The following is a 22,737-nucleotide window of genomic DNA, read 5'->3' on the forward strand; positions in this document are numbered from 1 at the left end:
GGGCACATTTTAGCCCCCCCTGGTGCCGCTGACACCCCCGCCATTGCCAACACCCCCCCCCCCCGCCATTGCTGACACCCCTGCCGCCGCCACCACCAACTTTGACTCCCCCCCCACGCCAACGACCCTCTCAACCCCCCTCCCGCCACCTACCCGCCGCCGTCGCCTACCTTTGCTGGCGGGGTTCCCGCGCAAGGCTTCGTTCTGTTTGTGACGTCAGGACGTCAGACTCACGGAACGAAGCCTTGCAGTTCAGCTGATCTGCAAGGCTTCGTTCTGTTGCTGTGAGTCAAAGAAACAGAACGAAGCCTTGCGCTGGAAGAAGAGGACCTCGGCTGGCGGGTTGGCGGCGGGAGGGGGGGTCAGGAGGGTCTTCGGCAGGAGGGTCCAGGGCCAAATCTACAGGGGCCCAGGCCCCTGTGGCCCCACGTAGCTAGGCCACTGGTCTATGTACAGCATCCTGTACAGAGTACTAGCTAAGGGGCCCTTTTACAGATAGGCGATAAGCTCAACGCAGACTTAGCACTCACTCTTTCGGGACTGCCCAACGTAGCTGCCGGCGGTAGTCCCACCCCAACCGCATGCCATTTCCAAAAAGGCTTGCACGGCAGTAATTGGAAATCGCTACACACTGCCCAGTTACTGCCAGGCTATTGCGGGAGCCCTTATTGTCCCAATAGGTGGCGATAGGGACTCTTTTACCCGCTGTGGTAAAAAGGGCCCTAAAATGGCGCTCGCCGCCAGCACGAAGCCTTTTTTCACCACAGCTTAGTAAAAGGGCTCCTTAGTGCAGATCATAACAGTGCCTGAATTTGGGGTCATTTCCTGAATCTGGCCCTTGGCGTATATGGTTGAGCCTAGATATAGGCTCACCAATTCAGTACACTAGTATTCTATAATGGCATCTTGGTGGACAAATGCTATTACAAAATTGACATTAATTAGAGGCGCAGATGTTGTAGAACTGCCCCAAATTGGTTTATTCCTTTCATACATAATTATTGCCATACTGGGACAGACTGAAGGTCCATCAAGCCCAGCATCCTGTTTTCAACAGTGGCCAATCCAGGTCACATGTATCTGGCAAGATCCCCAAACAGTACAATACATTTTATACTGCTTATCCTAGAAATAAACAGTGGATTTTCCCCAAATCCATTTTAATATTGGTCTATGGACTTTTCCTTTAGGAAGCCATCCAAACCTTTTTTAAAACCCCGCTATGCTAACTGCTTTTACTCCATTCTCTGGCAATGAATTCCAGAGTTAAGTTACACATTGAGTGAAGAAACATTTTCTCCGATTTGTTTTAAATTTACAGAGAGAGAGAGTGTCTCTGCTTGTGGACACTTCTTCTTCTAGATCCTGCAGCTATATCTGATGAACAGACCCATGGAATTGCAAAGGGTGTCGTCCAGCGGTGGCTGATGCAGAATAACATTAAACTGGAATTCTTTGCAGGCTGTGATACCAGTTCAAGAATAAGTTGGAGAAGTTGCAACCGATGAGATTTTGAGGTCCCACTGGTTCCTTCTTGCAGTGGAATCTTGAAAGCAATTCGAAGGATCCTTTGATTAATAGAATGTTATTGAGTTTTAAATTTGTGATTTTAGCTTTGTTAATTTGGTATGAAGGTGTGTTTGGATGGTCTGGATGAATGATTCTTTCCTGTCTTTATTGGCGTTCTTGTCTGATAAAAATATTGAACTTAAACCACTTTGGTTAATAGAAAGGTGGTATATCAAGCTTTTTTAAACTATTAAACTAATGTCTTTGGAAAGTTTTTATGCTAGTCCCGTAAAAGGTATCCCAACATGGAAGGAATCCAGTTTTCTCACCTTTTATTAGACCAATCTAAGAATAATCAAATGTCATAATACACAGGTTATAAAGACATTTTTCCTTTTTCAGATATGACAGCAATGTAGAAGGAAGAAATGATACCCAGGGACCCATGTACTAAACTGGAACTTCACCAGCATTATGAGATTTTCATGCAGTGCTGGCTCATTTTAATAAAATGCAAATTGGCCTTGCACCGCTGGAAATTAGTGGTTAGCCCCAAACAAGTGATTTAACTGGTCAGGAGACATTTCTGACTGGTTAATTCATTTTTTTTTTTGTTACATTTGTACCCTGCGCTTTCCCACTCATGGCAGGCTCAATGCAGCTTACATGGGGCAATGGAGGGTTAAGTGACTTGCCCAGAGTCACAAGGAGCTGCCTGTGCCTGAAGTGGGAATCAAACTCAGTTCCTCAGTTCCCCAGGACCAAAGTGCACCACCCTAACCACTAGGCCACTCCTCCACTGTTGCTACTATTTGAGATTCTACATGGAATGTTGCTGTTCTACTAGCAACATTCTATGTAGAAGTCGGCCCTTGCAGATCACCAATGTAGCCGCGCAGGCTTCTGCTTCTGTGAGTCTGACGTACGTGCAGGACGTCAGACTCACAGAAACAGAAGCCTGCGCAGCCTTCTACATGGAATGTTGCTAGTGGAATAGCAACATTCCATGTAGAATCTCCAATAGTATCTATTTTATTTTTGTTACATTTGTACCCTGCGCTTTCCCACTCATGGCAGGCTCAATGCGGCTTATATGGGGCAATGGAGGGTTAAGTGACTTGCCCAGAGTCACAAGGAGCTGCCTGTGCTGGGAATCGAACTCACTTCCTCAGGACCAAAGTCCACCACCCTAACCACTAGGCCACTCCTCCACAATATCAACCCTGTTCTTTTTAACATGTGCAATGACTGGTCTTCTGCTGTTGATACTGATCAATGTTAATCTAATTTCCACTTTATATCTGCATAATAACCTCTGTGCTTCCTTCCCTCAGCCTTGTTGTTATATATGACAAAGGAACAAAAGTGATCTCAAATGCATCCTGCATTGTAGCATCTTTTACTTACAAATGGGAAATTGTTCTTTGAAAAATGACACGTGAGTAATATTTTTATTTTCAGGAATCTGAAAAAAAGGGACTCATTGACAGACTCTACAAGGTCCAGGATATTGTTATCACAGTTCAGAACGTTCTGGAAGGATTGGCATCATTTGGCGAACGCATTAAAAAGTAAGTGTACCCTTTATTGCTGTAAGAAATGACCTCCTACCAACCTTCTTATCCTCCATGCTCTTCCCCTACCTCTTCTTCATCGCTCCACTTCCTTACCTATCCCTATCCTTTCTCTCATACCTTTTGTATCCCATTTACTCCTTGTTCATTTGTCCTACCACATACCTCCTTTGTTGATTCTGATACTACAAATTGTATTCTCCTGTTAAGCCGCATTGAGCCTGCGATGAGCGGGAAAGCACGGGGTACAAATGTAATAAATAAGGTAGTGGGAAAGAGATTTATAGAGGTAAAAATGAAAAAATGGCTCAAATCTCTGTAGCCTCATAATTTCCAGGTTGGCAAAGATGCCCCCTGCGTAAGAAGACTGCCTTTTGTTTCTTTATAATCGAGAGAAACTGCTGTTTTCATTATTTAGTTTGGCGTGTTCCTTACCTGACCTGTTCCGAACTCAGATACCTGCCTTGCTGTCAATCCAGTCTCTTGCCTTGCTTGGGATCTTTAAAGTTATCGAAGGAAAAATACACTTTTTTCTCAAAATTTCCCAGCTGTTTTCATACCTTGTTTTAATTGTACTCTGCTTTTTCTGTTATTCATCAGACTCTGCAGGCAGATGGCTGGTACCAGTACATTCCCATACCTTAGGGCTTTCTTTAAAATTAGCATTCACCCGTGAAGCTGTAAGATTTATAAGGAACAGCCAAATGGATACATAGGCGTATATCAACAGCAGGCATGTTAGATGGTTTCGTGAGGGGGTAGATTGATACATGTTGTCACGGTCTCAGGCTCTTGGACACTGGACCCACGTGAGCCCTTGGGCCACTGCCAACAAGCGGCAGCAGTAGGCAAGACCCCAACCAGGACTCGGTAACAAGCAAGGCAGGAGAAGCGGTAGACTGGCAAAGCTGGAACAACCGAACTGGAACCACAGGACTGGAACTACAGCAGAAGACAAGCAGGGAATATGCAGGACAAAGAAGCTGGTCTTCACCTGCCCTTGACCACCATTCCCCAGGGGTTGAGCCCCCAGGTGCATGTGGCCGTCAGGACTTACTGGACTGAGCCTGAAGACAGACTGGACCAACAGGATTCTCCCACCGGACACAGGACTCTAAACAAGCTTGACTGAAACAGGGTTCAGGATTAGGGTTCTCAGACAGGAGGGAAAGGAAGCCAAAAGCAGACAGGGTTGGAATCAAGACAAAGGTGCCCACAGGCACCCAGGCAAGAACAAGGCTGAAGCGCTAAGCACAAAGGATTCAGGGTTCTCAGACAGAACAAGAACCAAAGCAAAAGGTAAAGTGCAAGATGGAGGAAGAACTCAAGGAAGACAAAGGCAGGAAGCTAGAAGGTTAGCAGGCAGCCACAAGGTCACATAAAACACACAACAGAACTTTAGACAAGAACAAGCAGAAGTGCCACTGGCACACCAACTGGAAACAGAGCAAGGCAAGGCAGAAATGCAAACTGCATACAAACTGACCTGCAGACCTTAGACGATGCAAAGGCACTGAATAGAAGAACACCAGTTCCTTATCAAGGCCCTGACTGATGATGTCACAACTCCAGGACACAGGCAGAAAGCATACTGAATCACAGAGAGGCTTAACACACACAGGTGCAGTATAGTGGAGTAATTAGAGCCATGCTGGAAGCAGCCAGCACACAAAGACAGAGACAGAGCTAACTCAGGAAGAACAGACAGAAGCCAGCTCAGAAGCTGACCGCAAGAAATAAGGTGAGTCTGAGAGGGGTCTATAGTTAGAAAAGCAGTAAACGTTCTTTCAAAAATGAGTGTAGGAGTGGCCTAGTGGTTAAAGTACAGGTCTTGACCTCCAGAGGTGGCCTGTTCAAATCCCACTGCTGCTGCATGGGCAAGTCACTTAACCCTTCATTGCCTCGGGTACAAAATTAGATTGTGAGCGCTCCAGAGACAGGGAAATACCCAGTGTACCTGAATATAACTCACTTTGAGCTACTACTGAAGAAGGTACCAGCAAAATCCAAATAAATAAAGTTAGAGAATAACCTACAAACAAGATGACAAAACAATATGGTTTTCCAAAGAGGTGGCTCAAAAAAAGTACTTAGGATTTCAGAATGAGGAGGATGGGGAAAGTAGGCAAAATGGCAAAGACTGGAGTGAAAGAAAAGACAGCTAAAGAGGAAAAGTGACAAGACTTTTTCAGAGAAAGGTGAAGGCCATTATCTTATGAGAAAGTAAAAGGCAAACAGAAATACTTTACCACATGTGCTGAATAAGGGTATGAGGTAAATTGCCAGTGCTCAGCAAGGATACATCTGACAGTAAGGGGTATGTTTACTAAGGTGTGTTAGCGTTTTTAACGTGCCTTTAGAATTAAAGTACATTAAACGCTAACGCGCCTATACATTTCTATGGGCTTGATAGCGTTTAACACGCGTTAACCATTAACATGCATTAACAACATAAACGCGCCTATAACACACCTTAGTAAACATAGGCGTAAGAGTGGTACTAAGGGTGTACAGAACAAAGGAAGGCCACACAAAGGTGGAGGTGCGCTAGTTCCCTACGTACAAATAATCAGAACAAAAAGAGGGGGATTAGGGAGAGTTGGCTCTTCTCAAACACCAAAGGAGATGTGTAGTTAACCTCTGGAATTCGCTGCCGGAAAAGGTGGTTAAGGCGGTTAACTTAGCGGACTTCAAAAAAGGGTTGGACAGCTTCCTAGAGGAAAAAGCCATAGAATGTTATTGAATGGACGAGGGAATACAATATTTCTTGGATGGGCGGGACAAATTGCTTGTTCTTTTGGCCACAGTCGGTGACAGGGTGCTGGGCTCGATGGACCCTTGGTCTGTCCCAGCATGGCGATGCTTATGCTTAGCAGTCTTTATTACAAATCATAAAAAAAACTTTGACTAGGGGTGTACAGGCCAAAAATGGTCATTTTTGTTTAGTTTTTTGTGTTTATACATTTTCATTTTGTTCTGATCTGAGGAGCAATGACATAAATCCTTGAATTCTATAAAGGGCATGATCCTGAGATACAAGCCAATTAATGTCAATAATTGGGCACTATCAATCAATTACTGAAGTTAATTGTCACCAATTTGGATTTGCGCGTTCATCTTGCTAAGGGCTATTCTGTTAAACTGTGAGCCCAAATCCCATAGCGTGCAACAAAAAAGTGGGTGTGGCCATGCGAGGGGCATGGACAGGTCAGAGGCATTCCAGAAGTTTGCACACTGCCTTATAGAATACTGCAGATGCGTGTCCAAATTGGACACCAGATGTTCAGCAGACGTGGCAATCGGGCAACTATGTGTTATTCTATAAAGGGGCTCTCAACCCTTTGGGCATCAATTTTTTTCTGGCACCTAAATTTGAGCATTTCCTGAATCTAGCCCGAAGAGTGAGCAGTATTTGCAGATTCGTGAAGTGTTGGGCTGTTTTCAGAGTGTGCGCTTTTCGAGTTAAAGACCTTCGCCGTTGACGGTTGGTGTAAAACACTGCTATTAATGTCCTTACTGGACACCGTAAATATGACCACGTTACCCCACTTTTGAAAGCAGGAAATTGGCTGCCTCTGACCCACAGTATCATTTACAAATTATTGCTCCTTGTCTATATAGTTCATTCCTCAGGTGAGGCAGCTTCTCTCTCTTATCCCGTACTGCCCTTCACGATCACTTTGATCCGCACAACAAAATCAATTGGTAATTCCATCTATTTGAGAAATCCAGTTTGATACTACTAGACAAACCATTTTTTGGTGGGGGTTCAAGGCCTTGAACTATGGAATAAACTACCATTCCATTTATGTTTTTCATCATCTTCACTTCATTATAAGAATGATTTGAAAACTTTTTTAATTTATGGATGCATAGAGTTAAATCATTTTTCTTTATGCTCTTGGTTGCGATTGCATCCTGAGAATCACAAATCTCCCCTTCCCTTTTTGTGTTTTCCTTTCCCCTACTTTCCTGTCATGATTGTAACTCCTTCCTCTTTCCCTCAAGGTCATATTATTATTGCATTTCTCCTTTTACTTTTAATGTGTTTTATTATAAGCCGATCCAAAAAGATACCGCACAGAGTGTGGAGATACCACACAGAGTGTGGAGGTGCACTTAATCCCCACGAGACAAAGTAAAAGGAAAACAAAGGGGGGGGGGGGGGGAGATAGGCTGTTTCCAAACAATGGAGAAGATGTTTGATTTTGAGTAAAAAGTAATGTTTATAACAACAACTTCACTCAACACAGCCGTGTTTCGGCACTGTAGCACCTTCTTCAGGAGTCTATAAAAACAAATATAAAACATGAATAATGCAAACAAAAAGCAATCAATAATAGATATATGAAACAAACAAAAGGCAATGAACCATTGCACAGTATTTTTGTTTATAATCTGTGATAACTATACATGATATTATACAATATATCTTACGCCCCTTTTTCTGGCTGTTTTTTCTTTTGCAACACCATTTTACAGTGTCTAATATTATATGGTTTTTTAAAGTGTATTTAAATTTTCATGATCTTGTTTTCACATCTTTGATATGTTTTATAAAATGTTTTTTTTTTTTATATATATTTATTATTGATTGCCTTTTGTTTATTATAAGCAGCTCAGATAGTGTTTGATGGGCAGGATATAAGCTCTTAATAAACTTGTAAACTGCTTATGGCAGAGGAATAAAAATAAAGGGACCCTTTGATTAAGCCTGCATGAAGTGCTAATGTGCCCTTAACGCAACAAAAACAGCCTGGTATGGGATGTGCTAAAATATTTTGCATCAGTTTGGCCTGATTGTATCCCATGCTAATTTTTCAGCACCATTTACTGAATTCCCACCAGTATAGAACAGCCATTCCCAACCCGGTCCTCGGGGCACACTTAATCCCATTGAGTTTTTAGGATATCCGCAATGAATGTGCATGAGAAAGATTTGCATGCACTGCCTCAATTGCATGCAAATCTAGCTCATGAATATTATTATTATTATTACATTTGTACCCCGCGCTTTCCCACACATAGCAGGCTCAATGCGGCTTACATAGTAAAAAGTAGATAGAATTACAAAGAGGGGCATAATTGAATGAAAACGTCTATCTCCATGGGCGTTTATCTCCGAGAACAAGTCCGTGAAGGGGCGGACCGAACCGTATTTTTGAAAAAAATAGACGTCCATGTTTTATTCGACAATTTGTGAGCTGGGCGTTTTTGTTTTTCAGTGATAATGGAAAATGAAAGCACCCAGCTCAAAAACGAATAAATCCAAGGCATTTGTTCGTGGGAGGGGCCAGGATTCATAGTGCACTGGTCCCCCTCACATGCCAGGACACCAACCGGGCACCCTAGGGGGCACTTTTACAAAAACAAAAAAAAAGGTAAAAGAGCTCCCAGGTGCATAGCACCCTTCCCTTGTGTGTTGAGCCCCCCAAATCCCCCTCAAAACCCACTGCCCACAAGTCTACACCATTACTATAGCCCTACGGGGTGAAGGGGGGCACCTACATGTGGGTACAGTGGGTTTGGGGGGTTGGACGACTAATAAGCATTAAGCAGCACAATTGTAACAGGTAGGGGGGGGATGGGCCTGGGTCCACCTGCCTGAAGTCCACTGCACCCCCTAACAACTGCTCCAGGGACCTGCATACGGCTGCCAGGGAGGTGGGTATGACATTTGAGGGTGAAAATAAAAAGTTGTGAAACGGCATATTTTGTGGTGGGAGGGGGTTTGTGACCACTGGGGGAGTCAGCGGAGGTCATCCCCGATTCCCTCCAGTGGTCATCTGGTCATTTAGAGCACTTTTTGGGGCCTTATTCATGGAAAAACAGGGTCCAGGAAAAGTGCCCTAAATTCTAGCTACAAACGCATACTTTTTTTCCATTATCGGCGAAAGGCGCCCATCTCTCCTCGGCCGATAACCACGCCTCAGTTCCACCTTCGCCACGCCTCCGACACGCCCCGTCAACTTTGTACGCTTCCGCGATGGAGTGCAGTTGAAAACGTCCAAAATCGGCTTTCCATTATACCGATTTATTCGTTTTTGTGAGATAAACGTCTATCTCCCGATTTGGGTCGAAATCTAGGCATTTTTCTCTTTCGATTATAAGGTGGAAAGTCTTGAAAGAGATATTACAAATTGTGGTGAACATAGTAATAGAGGGGTAAAAGGATATGTAAGTTGGACATGGAGAGGTAAACAAGGATAGGATGTGTAAAAGGAGAAGAATTTGGGGACGGTAAGGCGTAGGAAGGATGGATGAGGAAAAGATTGGGGATGAGCATAAGGAGATTGGAGACATGGTCTTAGGTAAAACAATCGTTGGGCAGGAATCGTGGGTGGGGTTTAGTTATAAAGAAGATATCGATCTGTTTGGTTGGGAGGTCAAGGAGGTTCTTCATGTAGATAGGGGCTTCTCCATATATAATCTTATGAATCAAAGTGTGGACTTTAAAATTAATTCTTTCTCTGATGGGGAGCCAATGAAGCGTGTAGCGCTATCAAATCTTGACCTGCCAAAGATAAGTCTGGCTGCCATGTTTTGGGTAGTCTGAAGTTTCTTCAGGATTAGGGTCTTACATCCTAGGAAAACATATTCATTGCAGATATCCTGAAAACCTGATGGGAATATGTGTGCTCCAAGGGCTGGGTTGGGAATGTCTGATATAGAGGTAAGAGAAGGTGGTAGAACTAGAGGACATGAATTGAGGTTGGACGGGGCCGACAGGAATAATATCAGGAAGCACTTTTTCATGGAGAGGGTGGTAGGTACCTCCCATGGGAGGTAGTAGAGATGGAAACGGTAACGGAATTCCAAAATGCATGGGATAAACATAAATTAATCCTGTTTAGAAGGCGTGGAACCAAACAATGACCAATGCTGAGCGGTGATTAAATGGCAACACCAGTAATTGGGAAGCAAAGCCAGTACTGGGCAGATTTCTATGGTGTGTGTCTTGATCATGGCTGTACAGATTCAGCTTCAGTAGCTGGAGAACAAGGCCAGTGACGGTCAGACTTTCACGGACTTTGCCCTGAAACCCACCCCCAAAACCCACTACCCACAACTGTACACCACTACCATGGCCCTTACGGGTGAAGGGGGCACCTAGATGTGGGTACAGTGGGTTTGTGGTGGGTTTTGGAGGGCTCACATTTACCACCACAAGTGTAACAGGTGGGGTGGGTCTGCCTGCCTGAAGTGCACTGCACCCACTAAAACTGCTCCAGGGACCTGCATACTGCTGCGATGGACATTTGAGGGAGGCTGGCACAAAATATTTTTAAAGATGTTTTTTGAGGGTGGGATGGGGTTAGTACCCACTGGGAGAGTAAGGGGAGGTCATGCCGGTGGTCGTCTGGTCAGTTCGGGCACCTTTTTGTGCCATGGTTGTAAGAAAAACAGGACCAGGTATAGTCGTCCAAGTGCTCGTCAGGGACGCCCTTTTTTTTCCATTATGGGTTGAGGACGTCCATGTGTTAGACACGCCCAAGTCCTGCCTTCGCTATGCCTCCGACACGCCCCCGGGAACTTTGGTCATCCCCATGACAGAAAGCAGTTGGGGACGCCCAAAATCGGCTTTCAATTATATCGATTTGGGCGACCCTGTGAGAAGGACGCCCATCTTCCGATTTTGGTCAGAAGATGGGCGTCCTTCTCTTTCAAAAATAAGCCTGTTTGTAAACAGGGGGTAAATTTTGCCATTAGCATATGGCCATTAAAACATTAGCTTGTGAGCCCTTATCAACACCCATTTCATAGGCAGTAAGAGCTCACGCACTCATCGGTTAGCATGCAGCAGTGTAGCTGTGCTAACTGATTGGCGTAAAACACGCCCACTCTCTGCCCACAGACACACCCCCTGTGCCAAAAAATATATTTTTGTAGTGCATATCCTGAAATTACCATGGGATGCCTCAGCAAGCTCTGCGGTATGCTATTTTTTGCTGCAGTAAGCACGCATTAGTGCTTACTGCAGCTTAGTAAAAGGACCCCTAAAGTTTTTAGATTTCAATATTCAATAATCATCTTGCTTATTTTTGAAGGAGAAGGGTGGCCATCTTGCAACACAAATCAGGAGATGGACAGCCTTCTCCTACGGCCGGCCAAATCGGTATAATCGAAAGCCAATTTTGGCCAGCTTCAACTGCTTTCCGTCGCAGGGCCGCCCCCCCCCCCCCCCCAAAAAAAAAAAAAAAAAAATTAAATACACTTTTTTTGCCAGCCTTTATGCCAGCCTCAAATGTCATACCCAGCTCCATCACAGCACTATGCAGGTCCCTGGAGCAGTTTTTAGTGGTTACTGCAGTGCACTTCAGGCAGACGGACCCAGGCCCATCCCTCCCACCTGTTACACTTGTGGTGGTAAATGGGAGCTCTCCAAAACCCACTGTATCCACATATAGGTGCCCCTCGTTACCCTTTAAGGGCTATGGTAGTGATATATAGTTGTAGGTACTGGTTTTTTTTTTTGGGGGGGGGGGGGTTGGGGGGCTCAGCACACAAGATAAGGGAGCTATGCACCTGGGATCAATTTGTGAAGTCCACTGCAGTGCCCCCTAGGGTGCCCGGTTGGTGTCCTGGCATGTGAGGGGGACCAGTGCATTACAAATGCTGGCTCCTCCCATGACCAAATGGCTGGGTTTGAGATGGCCGCCATTAGTTTCCATTATCGGCGAAAACCAATGGTGGCGATCTCTAAGGCCGGCCCAAATGTTGAGATTTGGCCGGCCCCGACCGTATTATCGAAACAGAAGATGGCCAGCCATCTTGTTTTGATAATACGGTCGGGTACGCCACTTTACGGGACTGTCATTAGAGGTGGCCGCCCTTATAGATGACCGGCCCCGTTCGATTATGTCCCTCCATGTTTCCTAAGATATGAGGGGCCCTTTTACTAAGCTGCATAAGTCTCCTATGTGCGCCAACATGGAATTACTGCACGGCTATCGCGTGGTTCTTGCGGTAATTTCATTTCTGGCGCACAGCCGTAAAAATCATTTTTATTTTCTGCCACGCATCTTGGAAGTGCACCAAGTGGCTTTTGGCGCACGTAGGTCATTACCGCCCGGTTACCGCATGAGACTTTACCGCTAGGTCAATGGCTTGGCGGTAAGGTCTCAGAGCCAAAATGGACGCACGGAAATTTTCATTTTGCCACATGTCCATATTCGGCAAAAATGTTTTTAAAAAAGGCAATTTTTTAGTAGGTGCGCTGAACAATAATTCTGCGCGCACCCAAAACACGCGTCCACACTACCTCAGGCCATTTTTCAGCGCACCTCAGTAAAAGGACCTCTGAAAAGTTACAATGACTACAATGAATGAACTTAGGAGCTGCATTTTAATGTCAACGGCATGAGTGTTTGAGTGTGGGGTTTTACGATCTGATTCCTTAGTAAAAAATTTCCAAATGCAAATGGTACGTACTAACTGTGTATGATTAATGGTACATTTTATTTTAGTTTTACTTGGCCGTTCCATCATTCTGCCATCATGACTGAAAAATAAATCTCCGCTTTGTGTTCCTGTAATATCGTACAAGTACCCATGGGATCTTCGCTGGGGTAATCTTGGACATGCCTTTTCTGCTGTTTGCCTCTAATGTTGTTGCAGTGTGACCACTATTTTAATGGAATATACTGTACTTGTAAATTGAGCTAACCTTTTTTTTTCCTTCACTCCAATTCACAGCACCTTCAACTGGACAGTGCCTTTCTTGTCTCTCCTTGCCTGCTCAGTACTTACAGTAGCGACAATTATTTTGTATTTCATACCTTTGAGGTACATCATTTTAATCTGGGGTAAGTTTTGATTGTTGAATCTGCTCAGATCAGTTTTGGAGCATGGAGGTGAGCAACTACGAGAGATCTGATAATCATGTAATTAATGAAAAGTGATAATAATTATTGAGTACTAATTAAATCTCCCTCCCTCACTCCCTTTCCGTTCATACCTCCATGACTTTTTTACTGTCTAGGATTTTGGGGCAAATGTGACAGCCAAATAATGTGTTTTTTTTTTTTTTTTTTTCGGGGGATAAATCTGAAAAACTAATTTAAATTGAGATGTCAGAAGAGGATGTATTAGAGCAAAATGATAAATTAAACAGCAGGAATTCCCCAGGGCCTAGCATTATTTATTATAGGTGTACGGCTAGAAAAGTTTTGTTATGTTTCATTTTTTGTGTTTGTTTATATTGTCCAGTTTCGATTAATAATAGCAGGTGTTTTATCTAACTAGCACAGGCTAATCCAGAATTTTTGTATTTTGTTTTTGACTGTTCTTTTTGAATGAGCTTCTTTATTGGTGTTATAGCATGCAGCGGCAGAAGGATCACCCAATGAACGGTCTTTTTAAAGACCTTTTTAGATCCTGTCTGCAGATCTATCATTTGGTTTGTTTTTGAGCGATGAGATTTTGAGATTTATAACTATTTATAATCTCCCTTCATTGGTTTAACGTAGTGATCAGACTCCTGATGTAGGCCACCTGGCCGAAACACAACGGTTGTGTCGAGTCGTTCTCTATGTAAAGTTGTTTTATTATTATTTGTTACAAAACTATGAAAACGTCACATATTTTTAATTGAACCTTTTGGTTTCAGTCTTTGGATAGCCTGGCTTACACTCCCACCTTTTTTATCTTCTTTATTCGCACCGTGGGATCTACTGAGTTCTCCACGTTTGTGGATTCTCTCTAGACGCTCATATTAGTTGTGGCATTTTTACGATGTTTTGTACTGAATTTGTAAGCCTCAATGAACCCTTATCGGTAGATATAGCAGAGAACAAAAGCTGTATTGGTATTGGCAAAAAAAAAGAATGCAAAACCAAGGAGATCTAAGGGATTTGCAATAATTAAATAAAGGCTGGGGAAGGAATAACCGCTGGAAAACACATAGAACCTCATTCTATAACTTGGTGACTGCTATGAGGTGCCAAACGCATAAAACGCACATCACAAACATCAATAATTGGTATTTAAGCACGTTCTCCCAGGATTCTACTTAGCGCGCCTAGCGTTCCATGCCGAAATCCAAGCTTGTTCTGTAACAATGCACGTAACTTAATTGGCTTAACAAGCCAATCAGCGTTAACAGCACTTAACAAGCAATAATGAGCACTAATTGGCAATAATTAGAATTTATGTGCACAACTCGCTAAGTATATTTTAAAATGCACCGCATCTAACTTTTAATGCATGCAGGCAAAAGGGGGCATGGTTATGGGCGGGGAAATGGGTGCTTTGTGGGCATTCCAAAATCTACGTGCGTTGTTATAGAATACAGCCCTCTGCGCCTAAATCTATGCGCTGGGATTTATGCTACATTTTCATTGGTGTAAGCGGAGGTGCGTAGTTGTAGACGCTAGGATATCAACTAAACGTATTCTATATACCATGCTTAAATCTAGGTGCCACTTACACAATACGCTTAGGCGGAAATGTTTTCTGCGCAGGTTTTCTAGACACCATTTATAGAGTCTGGCCCCTTACATAGTAACATAGTAGATGACGGCAGAGAAAGACCTGCATGGTCCATCCAGTCTGCCCAACAAGATAAACTCATATGCGCTACTTTATGTGTATACCTGACCCTGATTTGTATCTGCCATTTCAGGGCACAGACCGTAGAAGTCTGCTCAGCACTAGCCCCGCCTCCCAACCACTAGCCCCGCCTCCCACCACCAGCTCTGCCACCCAATCTCCGCTAAGCTTCTGAGGATCCATTCCTTCTGAACTGGATTCCTTTATGTTTATCCCATGCATTTTTGAATTCCGTTACCGTTTTCATCTCCACCACCTCCTGCGGGAGGGTATTCCAAGCATCCACTACTCTCTCCATGAAAAAGTACTTCCTGACATTTTTCTTGAGTCTGCCCCCCTTCAATCTCATTTCATGTCCTCTAGTTCTACCGCCTTCCCATCTACGGAAAAGGTTTGTTTGCGGATTAATACCTTTCAAATATTTGAACTTCTGTATCATATCACCCCTGTTTCTCCTTTCCTCCAGGGTAAACATGTTCAGGTCAGCAAGTCTCTCCTCATACGTCTTGTAACGCAAATCCCATACCATTCTTGTAGCTTTTCTTTGTACCGCTTCAATTCTTTTTACATCCTTAGCAAGATACGGCCTCCAAAACTGAACACAATACTCCAGGTGGGGCCTCACCAACGACTTACACATGGGCATCAACACCTCCTTTCTTCTGCTGGTCACACCTCTCTCTATACAGCCTAGTAACCTTCTAGCTACGGCCACTGCCTTGACACACTGTTTCGTCGCCTTCAGATCCTCAGATACTATCACCCCAAGATCCCTCTCCCCGTCTGTACATGTCAGACTCTCACTGCCTAACACATACATCTCCCGTGGATTTCTACTCCCTAAGTGCATCACTTTGCATTTCTTCACATTGAATGTTAATTGCCAAACCTTAGACCATGCTTCTAGCTTCTGCAGATCCTTTTTCATGTTTTCCACTCCCTCCTGGGTGTCCACTCTGTTACATATCTTAGTATCATCCGCAAAAAGGCAAACTTTACCTTCTAACCCTTCGGCAATGTCACTCACAAATATATTGAACAGAATCAGCCCCTGCACCAATCCCTGAGGCACTCCACTACTCACCTTTCCTTCCTCCGAGCGAATTCCATTCACCACCACCCTCTGGCATCTGTCCATCAACCAGTTCCTAATCCAGTTCACCACTTCAGGTCCTATCTTCAGCCTGTTAAGTTTATTCAAGAGCCTCCTGTGGGGAACCGTGTCAAAAACTTTGCTGAAATCTAAGTAGATTACGTCGATAGCATGTCCATGATTCAATTCTCCGGTCACTCAGTCAAAGAATTCAATGAGATTCATTTGGCATGATTTACCTTTGGTAAAGCCATGTTGTGTCGGATCTTGTAACTTATTGGCTTCCAGGAAATTCACTATCCTTTCCTTCAGCATCGCTTCCATTACTTTTCCAATAACCGAAGTGAGGCTTACCAGCCTGTAGTTTCCAGCTTCTTCCTTATCACCACTTTTGTGAAGAGGGACCACGTCCGCTGTTCTCCAATCCCACGGAACCTCTCCCATCTCCAAGGATTTATTTATTTATTTTTTTACTTTATAATCATTTATTTATAATTTTTCATTTTACAAGGGTCACTTGCAAACAGTAATACAGAGATGACTGTACATTAATACAATATTAGAGGAAAACAATCTCAACTAGATAAATGGATTATATACAATCTTTCTCTTTCTTAGACTACAAAATAAATAGGGAGAGTGAAACAAGACAAGGAGATCAATTAAAAAACAGTAAACAAAGAAAACGTGGTATTAACCTGATTATCCCCAGTTATTATTTATCTGAATCATTATTCCACATTGATCATCTGGTTGGCTTCTTCAAACCCAAGACGGTGTATAGTCAATTTATTTCGTTGGAAACATACTTATCGTCCAATATTAGTGGAAATAATACAACTGATTTCATTTTTTCTCTTTTAAAACAAGAAATTATTTAACAATACAAACACTTGAGTCTCTAATCCAATTCCCACTGATTAAGGTAATCCCAGTTTCACAGGCTTCACTCCTTTTGAATTAATATACTAAAAGGAATCATTTCAGAGGAAAAAACTTTGAGTCATACCCGGAACTCTGGGAAAACAACAATCTTGATCCAAGGATTTATTAAACAAATCTTTAAGAGGACCCGCCAGAACCTCTCTGAGCTCCCTCAATATCCTGGTGTGGATCCCGTCCGGTCCCATGGCTTTGTCCACCTTTAGATTTTCAAGTTGTTCATGCACACTCTCTTCCGTGAACGGTGCTATATCCACTCCATTCTCATATGTACTTTTGCCAGTCAATCGCGGTCCTTCTCCAGGATTTTCTTCTGTGAAAACAGAACAAAAGTATCTATTTACCAAATTTGCTTGTACAAATTTGCTTTATACAATAACACCTAGCACTTACTGTACATGCTAGTTTCATCGCATGCCCCCTAGTCCTAGTATTTTTGGAAAGCGTGAACAGACGCTTCACATCCACCTGTTCCACTCCACTCATTATTTTATATGCCTCTATCATGTATTTTGTTCATTAAGAGACTGATAAGCTCTGAGCTCTTTTTCCTTGATTAATTATGAAAGGGGGAATTGTATTCTTATCTGAGATTTGAATAAGATTTTGTGTGAGTTTGTGATTTTTTTTCTCGGTTATCCAGAATCAATATAGTCTTTTTGAAACTCATAACCATCCATCACCTTTTTAAAAACATGCTTGTCTAACCTAGCATTTGTAGCAATTGGTTAACATTGTGGTTATGGACTGGGGCTGATTGGAATTACAGTATTGTATTGGAGAAGTTTGTATGAGTTACGGGGGGGGGGGGGGGGGGGCTGGTTCATAAAAATTGCTTCAGATTTTATTATAGAGGGAAGCAATATATCAGAGATGTCAAGTTCCCAGTTACAGGCTGGAGATTTGGGGACGCGCCTGGATTTCTGACCACACCTCCCTGGTACATCATGAGATTTGCGGCATGGATTTCAATGGGCAGAATCGGGTACTACAAGTCCCACACTGCTTTGGGACATGTTTTATTTATTTATTTATTTATTTATTTATTTATTGCATTTGTATCCCACCTTTTTCCCACCTCTTTGCAGGCTCAAAGTGGCTTACATAGTTTTGTTAACACAATTGTTCTTGGACGTCAGGTACAATTATTGTTGTACAGAGATTAGTTAAGGGAAGAAGTCGAGAGCAGAAGGGAGGCATTTATTAGGTATACTACTACTACTACTACTTAACATTTCTAAAGCGCTACTAGGGTTACGCAGCGCTGTACAACTTAACATGGAAGGACAGTCCCTGCTCAAGGAGCTTACAATCTAAGAGACAGGTGTACAATCTAAACAATCTAAAGACAAGTGTAGAGTCCATCTGATAGGGCATACTATATTTCACAAAAGGTTAGGTGCCGAAAGCAGCATTGAAGAGGTGAGTTTTAAGCAGAGATTTGAAGATGGGTAGGGAGGGGGCTTGGCGTAGGGGTTGAGGAAGATTGTTCCAAGCGTAGGGTGAGGCAAGGCAGAATGAGCGGAGCCTGGAGTTGGCAGTGGTGGAGAAGGGAACTGAAAGGAGGGATTTGTCCTGTGAGCGGAGGTTACGGGCGGGAACATAGGGGGAGATGAGGGTAGAGAGGTAGTGAGGAACCGCAGACCGGGTGCATTTGTAGGTAAGGAGGAGAATCTTGAATTGTATGCGGTATCTGATCGGAAGCCAGTGAAGTGACTTGAGGAGAGGGGTGATGTGAGTATATCGGTTCTGGCGGAATATAAGACGTGCGGCAGCGTTCTGAACGGATTGAAGGGGGGATAGATGGCTAAGTGGGAGGCCGGTGAGGAGTAAGTTGCAGTAGTCAACGGTAGGTTTTCAGCAGTGGATTAGTAAGGTTCTGGGTTTTCGTTGTATGCTTTGTTGAAGAGATATGTCTTGAGGGATTTGCGAAAGATAGTTGTTTCGTTGATTGTTTTCAGGTTTCTAGGTAATGCGTTCCACAACTTTGTGCCCATGTACGAGAAGGTGGTATCATGCATCAGCTTGTATTTTAATCCTTTGCAGCCGGGGAAGTTCAGGTCGAGAAATTTTCGGATGATTTTGTGGCGTTTCTGGGAGGTAGGTCCACAAGGTTTAACATGTAAGTTGGGGCGTCAGAACTGGCCAAAAAGTCTCCAGCTTGGAACTGGGTAACTTGGCATCTCTGGTATATAAGTCAAAATAAATAAATGTCAGCAACTTATTCATAGCTTGTGGCCTGTATTTGACATTTCATGTTCTTTACTTAAGAGGCTAAAATCCTAACGAACAACCTGTGTTTCTGTTTTTCTCAGGCATCCATAAATTTACTAAGAAACTTAGAAATCCATACGCCATTGACAGTAATGAATTATTAGACTTCCTCTCCAGGGTACCGAGTGATGTTCAAAAGGCAAGTAACTGGTTACCACTGGCAGCAAAAGCAACAGTGTGAATCCATGAAAAAAACATCTGTAGTTCTCTGTGCCACAACAGTTATGTACCAAGTGCATAGCCAAGGAATTTTCATTATAGTCTCCTACAATTAAAAAGAAAATGTTCGACAAGGTTCAGTTGATCATCTGCTCCATTCTGCAGAAAATATATGCTTGTATGTGTGTTTGTTTAGCTGTTGTGGTACCTCATAAGTACATAAGTAATGCCACACTGGGAAAAGACCAAGGGTCCATCCTGTCCATGACAGCGGCCAATCCAGGCAAGGGGCACCTGGCAAGCTTCCCAAACGTATCAACATTCTATACATGTTATTCCTGGAATTGTGGAATTTTCCAAGTCCGTTTAGTAGTGGTTTATGGACTTGTCCTTTAGGAAACCGTCCAACCCCTTTTTACTACTACTACTACTACTACTACTTAACTTTTCTAGAGCACTACTAGGGTTACGCAGCGCTGTACAAATTAACAAATAAGGACAGTCCCTGCTCAGAAGAGCTTACAATCTAAAGGACGAAATGTCAAGTTGGGGTACTTTAGATTTCCTGAGAAGAGGTGTAGTGATTAGGTGCCGAAGGCGACATTGAAGAGGTGGGTTCTGAGCAATGATTTGAAGATGGGTAGGGAGGGGGCCCGGCGTATGGGCTCAGGGAGTTTGTTCCAAGCATGGTGTGAAGCGAGGCAGAAAGGGTGAAGCCTAGAGTTGGCGGTGGTGGAGAAGGGTACTGAAAGGAGGGATTTGTCAAGAGAACGGAGGTTACGGGTGGGGACATAAGGGGAGATGAGAGTAGAGAGATAAGGAGGGGCTGCAGATCGAGTGCATTTGTAGGTGAGTAGGAGAAGCTTGAACTGTATGCGGTATCTGATCGGAAGCCAGTGAAGTGACTTGAGGAGAGGGGTGATATGAGTATATCGGTTGAGGCGGAAGATAAGACGTGCGGCCGAGTTCTGGATGGACTGAAGGGGGGATAGATGGCTAAGTGGGAGGCCGGTGAGGAGTAGGTTGCAGTAGTCAAGGCGAGAGGTAATGAGAGAGTGGATGAGAGTTCGAGTGGTGTGCTCGGAGAGGAGGGGGCGAATTTTGCTAATGTTATAGAGGAAGAAGCGACAGGTCTTGGCTATCTGCTGGATATGCGCAGAGAAGGAGAGGGAGGAGTCGAAGATGACACCAAGGTTGCGGGCAGATGAGACAGGGACGATGAGGGTGTTATCAATTGAGATAGAGAGTGAAGGGAGAGGAGAAGTGGGTTTGGGTGGGAACACAATAAGTTCCGTCTTGGCCATGTTTAGTTTCAGGTGACGGTTGGACATCCAGGCAGCAATGTCGGATAAGCAGGCCAGTACTTTGGCCTTGGTTTCCGCAGTGATTTCTGGTGTGGAGAGATAAAGCTGGGTGTCGTCAGCATAAAGATGATAGTGGAAACCATGAGAAGAGATTAGGGAGCCTAAGGAAGAGGTGTAGATTGAAAAAAGAAGGGGCCCAAGGACAGAACCCTGGGGAACTCCAACAGAGAGCGGGATAGGGGAGGAGGATGAGCCATGAGAGTGTACTCTGAAGGTACGATGGGAGAGATAAGAGGAGAACCAGGAGAGGACAGAGCCCTGGAACCCAAAGGAGGACAGTGTGTCGAGAAGTAGGTTGTGATTGACAGTGTCAAAAGCGGCGGATAGGTCGAGGAGGATGAGGATTGAATAGTGACCTTTAGATTTGGCGAGGAACAGGTCATTGCAGACTTTAGATAGTGCTGTTTCTGTCGAGTGTAGGGGGCGAAAGCCGGATTGAAGCGGATCGAGGATGGCATGAGAGGAGAGGAAATCAATGCAGCGGCTGTGAATGGCGCGTTCAAGTATCTTGGAGAGGAAGGGTAGGAGGGAAATGGGGCGGTAGTTGGAGGGACAGGTAGGGTAAAGTGATGGTTTTTTGAGGAGTGGTGTGACCACGGCATGCTTGAAGGTGTCTGGGACAGTTGCAGATGAGAGAGAGAGGTTGAGGATATGACGGATGGTGGGGGTGATAGTAGGAGTGACGGTCATAAGTAAGTTGGTGGGGATGGGGTCTGAGGAACAGGTGGTGGATTTCGAGGAGGAGAGGAGATGGGCGGTTTCCTCTTCGGTGATAGCAGGAAAAGAGGAGAAGGAGGCCTGAGTAGGTTGGTTGAGAGAGTGGGTTATAGGATGAAGAGGAGGAGAAGGTTTAGTGGTGAATTCGAGGTTGATCTTCTGGACCTTGTCACGGAAGTAGTCGGCCAGAGATTGCGGAGAGAGTGAGGGGGGAGTGGGAGCGGAGGGCACTTTGAGGAGGGAGTTGAGGGTGGCGAAGAGACGACGAGGGTTAGAGCTGAGGGAATTAGTCAATTGGGTGTAGTAGTCCTGTTTAGCGAGGAATAGGGAGGATTGGAAGGAGGATAGCATGAATTTGAAGTGAATGAAGTCATTATGGGCGCGAGATTTCCTCCAGAGGCGTTCAGCCGAACGGGCGCAGGAGCGAAGGTATCGGGTGCAAGGGGTCAGCCAGGGCTGGGGATTGGTACGCCTTGTGGGACGGGAGATGGACGGTGCAAGGGTGTCAAGAGCAGAGGAGAGAGTGGCATTGTAAGTGGAGACAGCTTTGTCAACAGATTTGGAGGACAAGATGGAAGGGAGGAGGTCAGAGATACAAGAGGATAAGGTGGGGGGGGTCTTAGCTCTGCTAAGCTAACTGCCTTCACCACGTCCTCTGGCAACCAATTCCAGAGTTTAATTACGCGTTGGGTGAAGATTTGTTTTAAATTTACTACACTGTAGCTTCATCGCATGCCCCCTAGTCCTAGTATTTTTGGAAAGCGTGAACAGACGCTTCACATCCACCTGTTCCACTCCACTCATTATTTTATATACCTCTAGCTTGTCTCCCTCTCTTCTTTCACATCTCTCCTAATTTCCTTGCCTTCTATTTTTATTTTATAACTCAGCTGTTTTAAAGTGTCTCACTCAGAGGTCTTAGATTTGCATCAGTTGTCTTTTACAGCTTTTCCTTTGATAATTTTTCTCTTCCTTTCATTTTTTTTGGCGCGTTTTCTGTGTACCTTCTGTACAGGGTTCGTGGTACAGTGGTAGTGGTGCATGAACTCCTCCTTTTTATCTTCGGTCCTCATAGCTGTGTCATTAGTTTCCGTGGTTCATCTCCTGCTGTAGTGATTCTGTGAACAAGTTCACCACAACTATTGCCTCACTAGTGCTTGTCATCTTCTGAGGTTTTTGCACTATTGCTACCAACATCTTTAATCCTAATGAGTAAGCTATAAATGGGCAACTTTTCATCCTGGGCAAGGTGCGGCCAATATGGCGGCCATTCTATAAGTGGTTGCCTTCTTTAGGTGCTCAGATGCCTTGTGGTGAGAGCCTAGAAACAAAGAAAAATGTAGGCAGATAAAGACAATGTGGCCTATCCAGTTTGCCCATCCATGCCATCTACATAGTAACATAGTAACATAGTAGATGATGGCAGAAAAAGACCTGCACGGTCCATCCAGTCTGCCCAACAAGACAACTCATGTGTGCTACTTTTGTGTATACCCTACTTTGATTTGTACCTGTGCTCTTCAGGGCACAGACCGTATAAGTCTGCCCAGCACTA

At 44.1% G+C, this 22,737-nt stretch overlaps 1 protein-coding gene across 1 annotated transcript in view; it reads left to right on the forward strand.

Moving 5' to 3' along the window:
- The window catches only part of MCTP2 (multiple C2 and transmembrane domain containing 2), a 376,016-nt gene that overhangs the window by 346,095 nt on the left and 7,184 nt on the right, over positions 1–22,737 (forward strand). The window contains exons 20-22 of the mRNA XM_030189721.1: positions 2,971–3,080; positions 12,780–12,889; positions 18,984–19,081. Coding sequence (XP_030045581.1) covers positions 2,971–3,080; positions 12,780–12,889; positions 18,984–19,081 — 318 coding nt within the window. The remainder of the gene's footprint in view (positions 1–2,970; positions 3,081–12,779; positions 12,890–18,983; positions 19,082–22,737) is intronic.

Source organism: Microcaecilia unicolor, chromosome 1 (genome assembly GCF_901765095.1).
Source record: "Microcaecilia unicolor chromosome 1, aMicUni1.1, whole genome shotgun sequence".
NCBI lineage: Eukaryota > Metazoa > Chordata > Amphibia > Gymnophiona > Siphonopidae > Microcaecilia > Microcaecilia unicolor.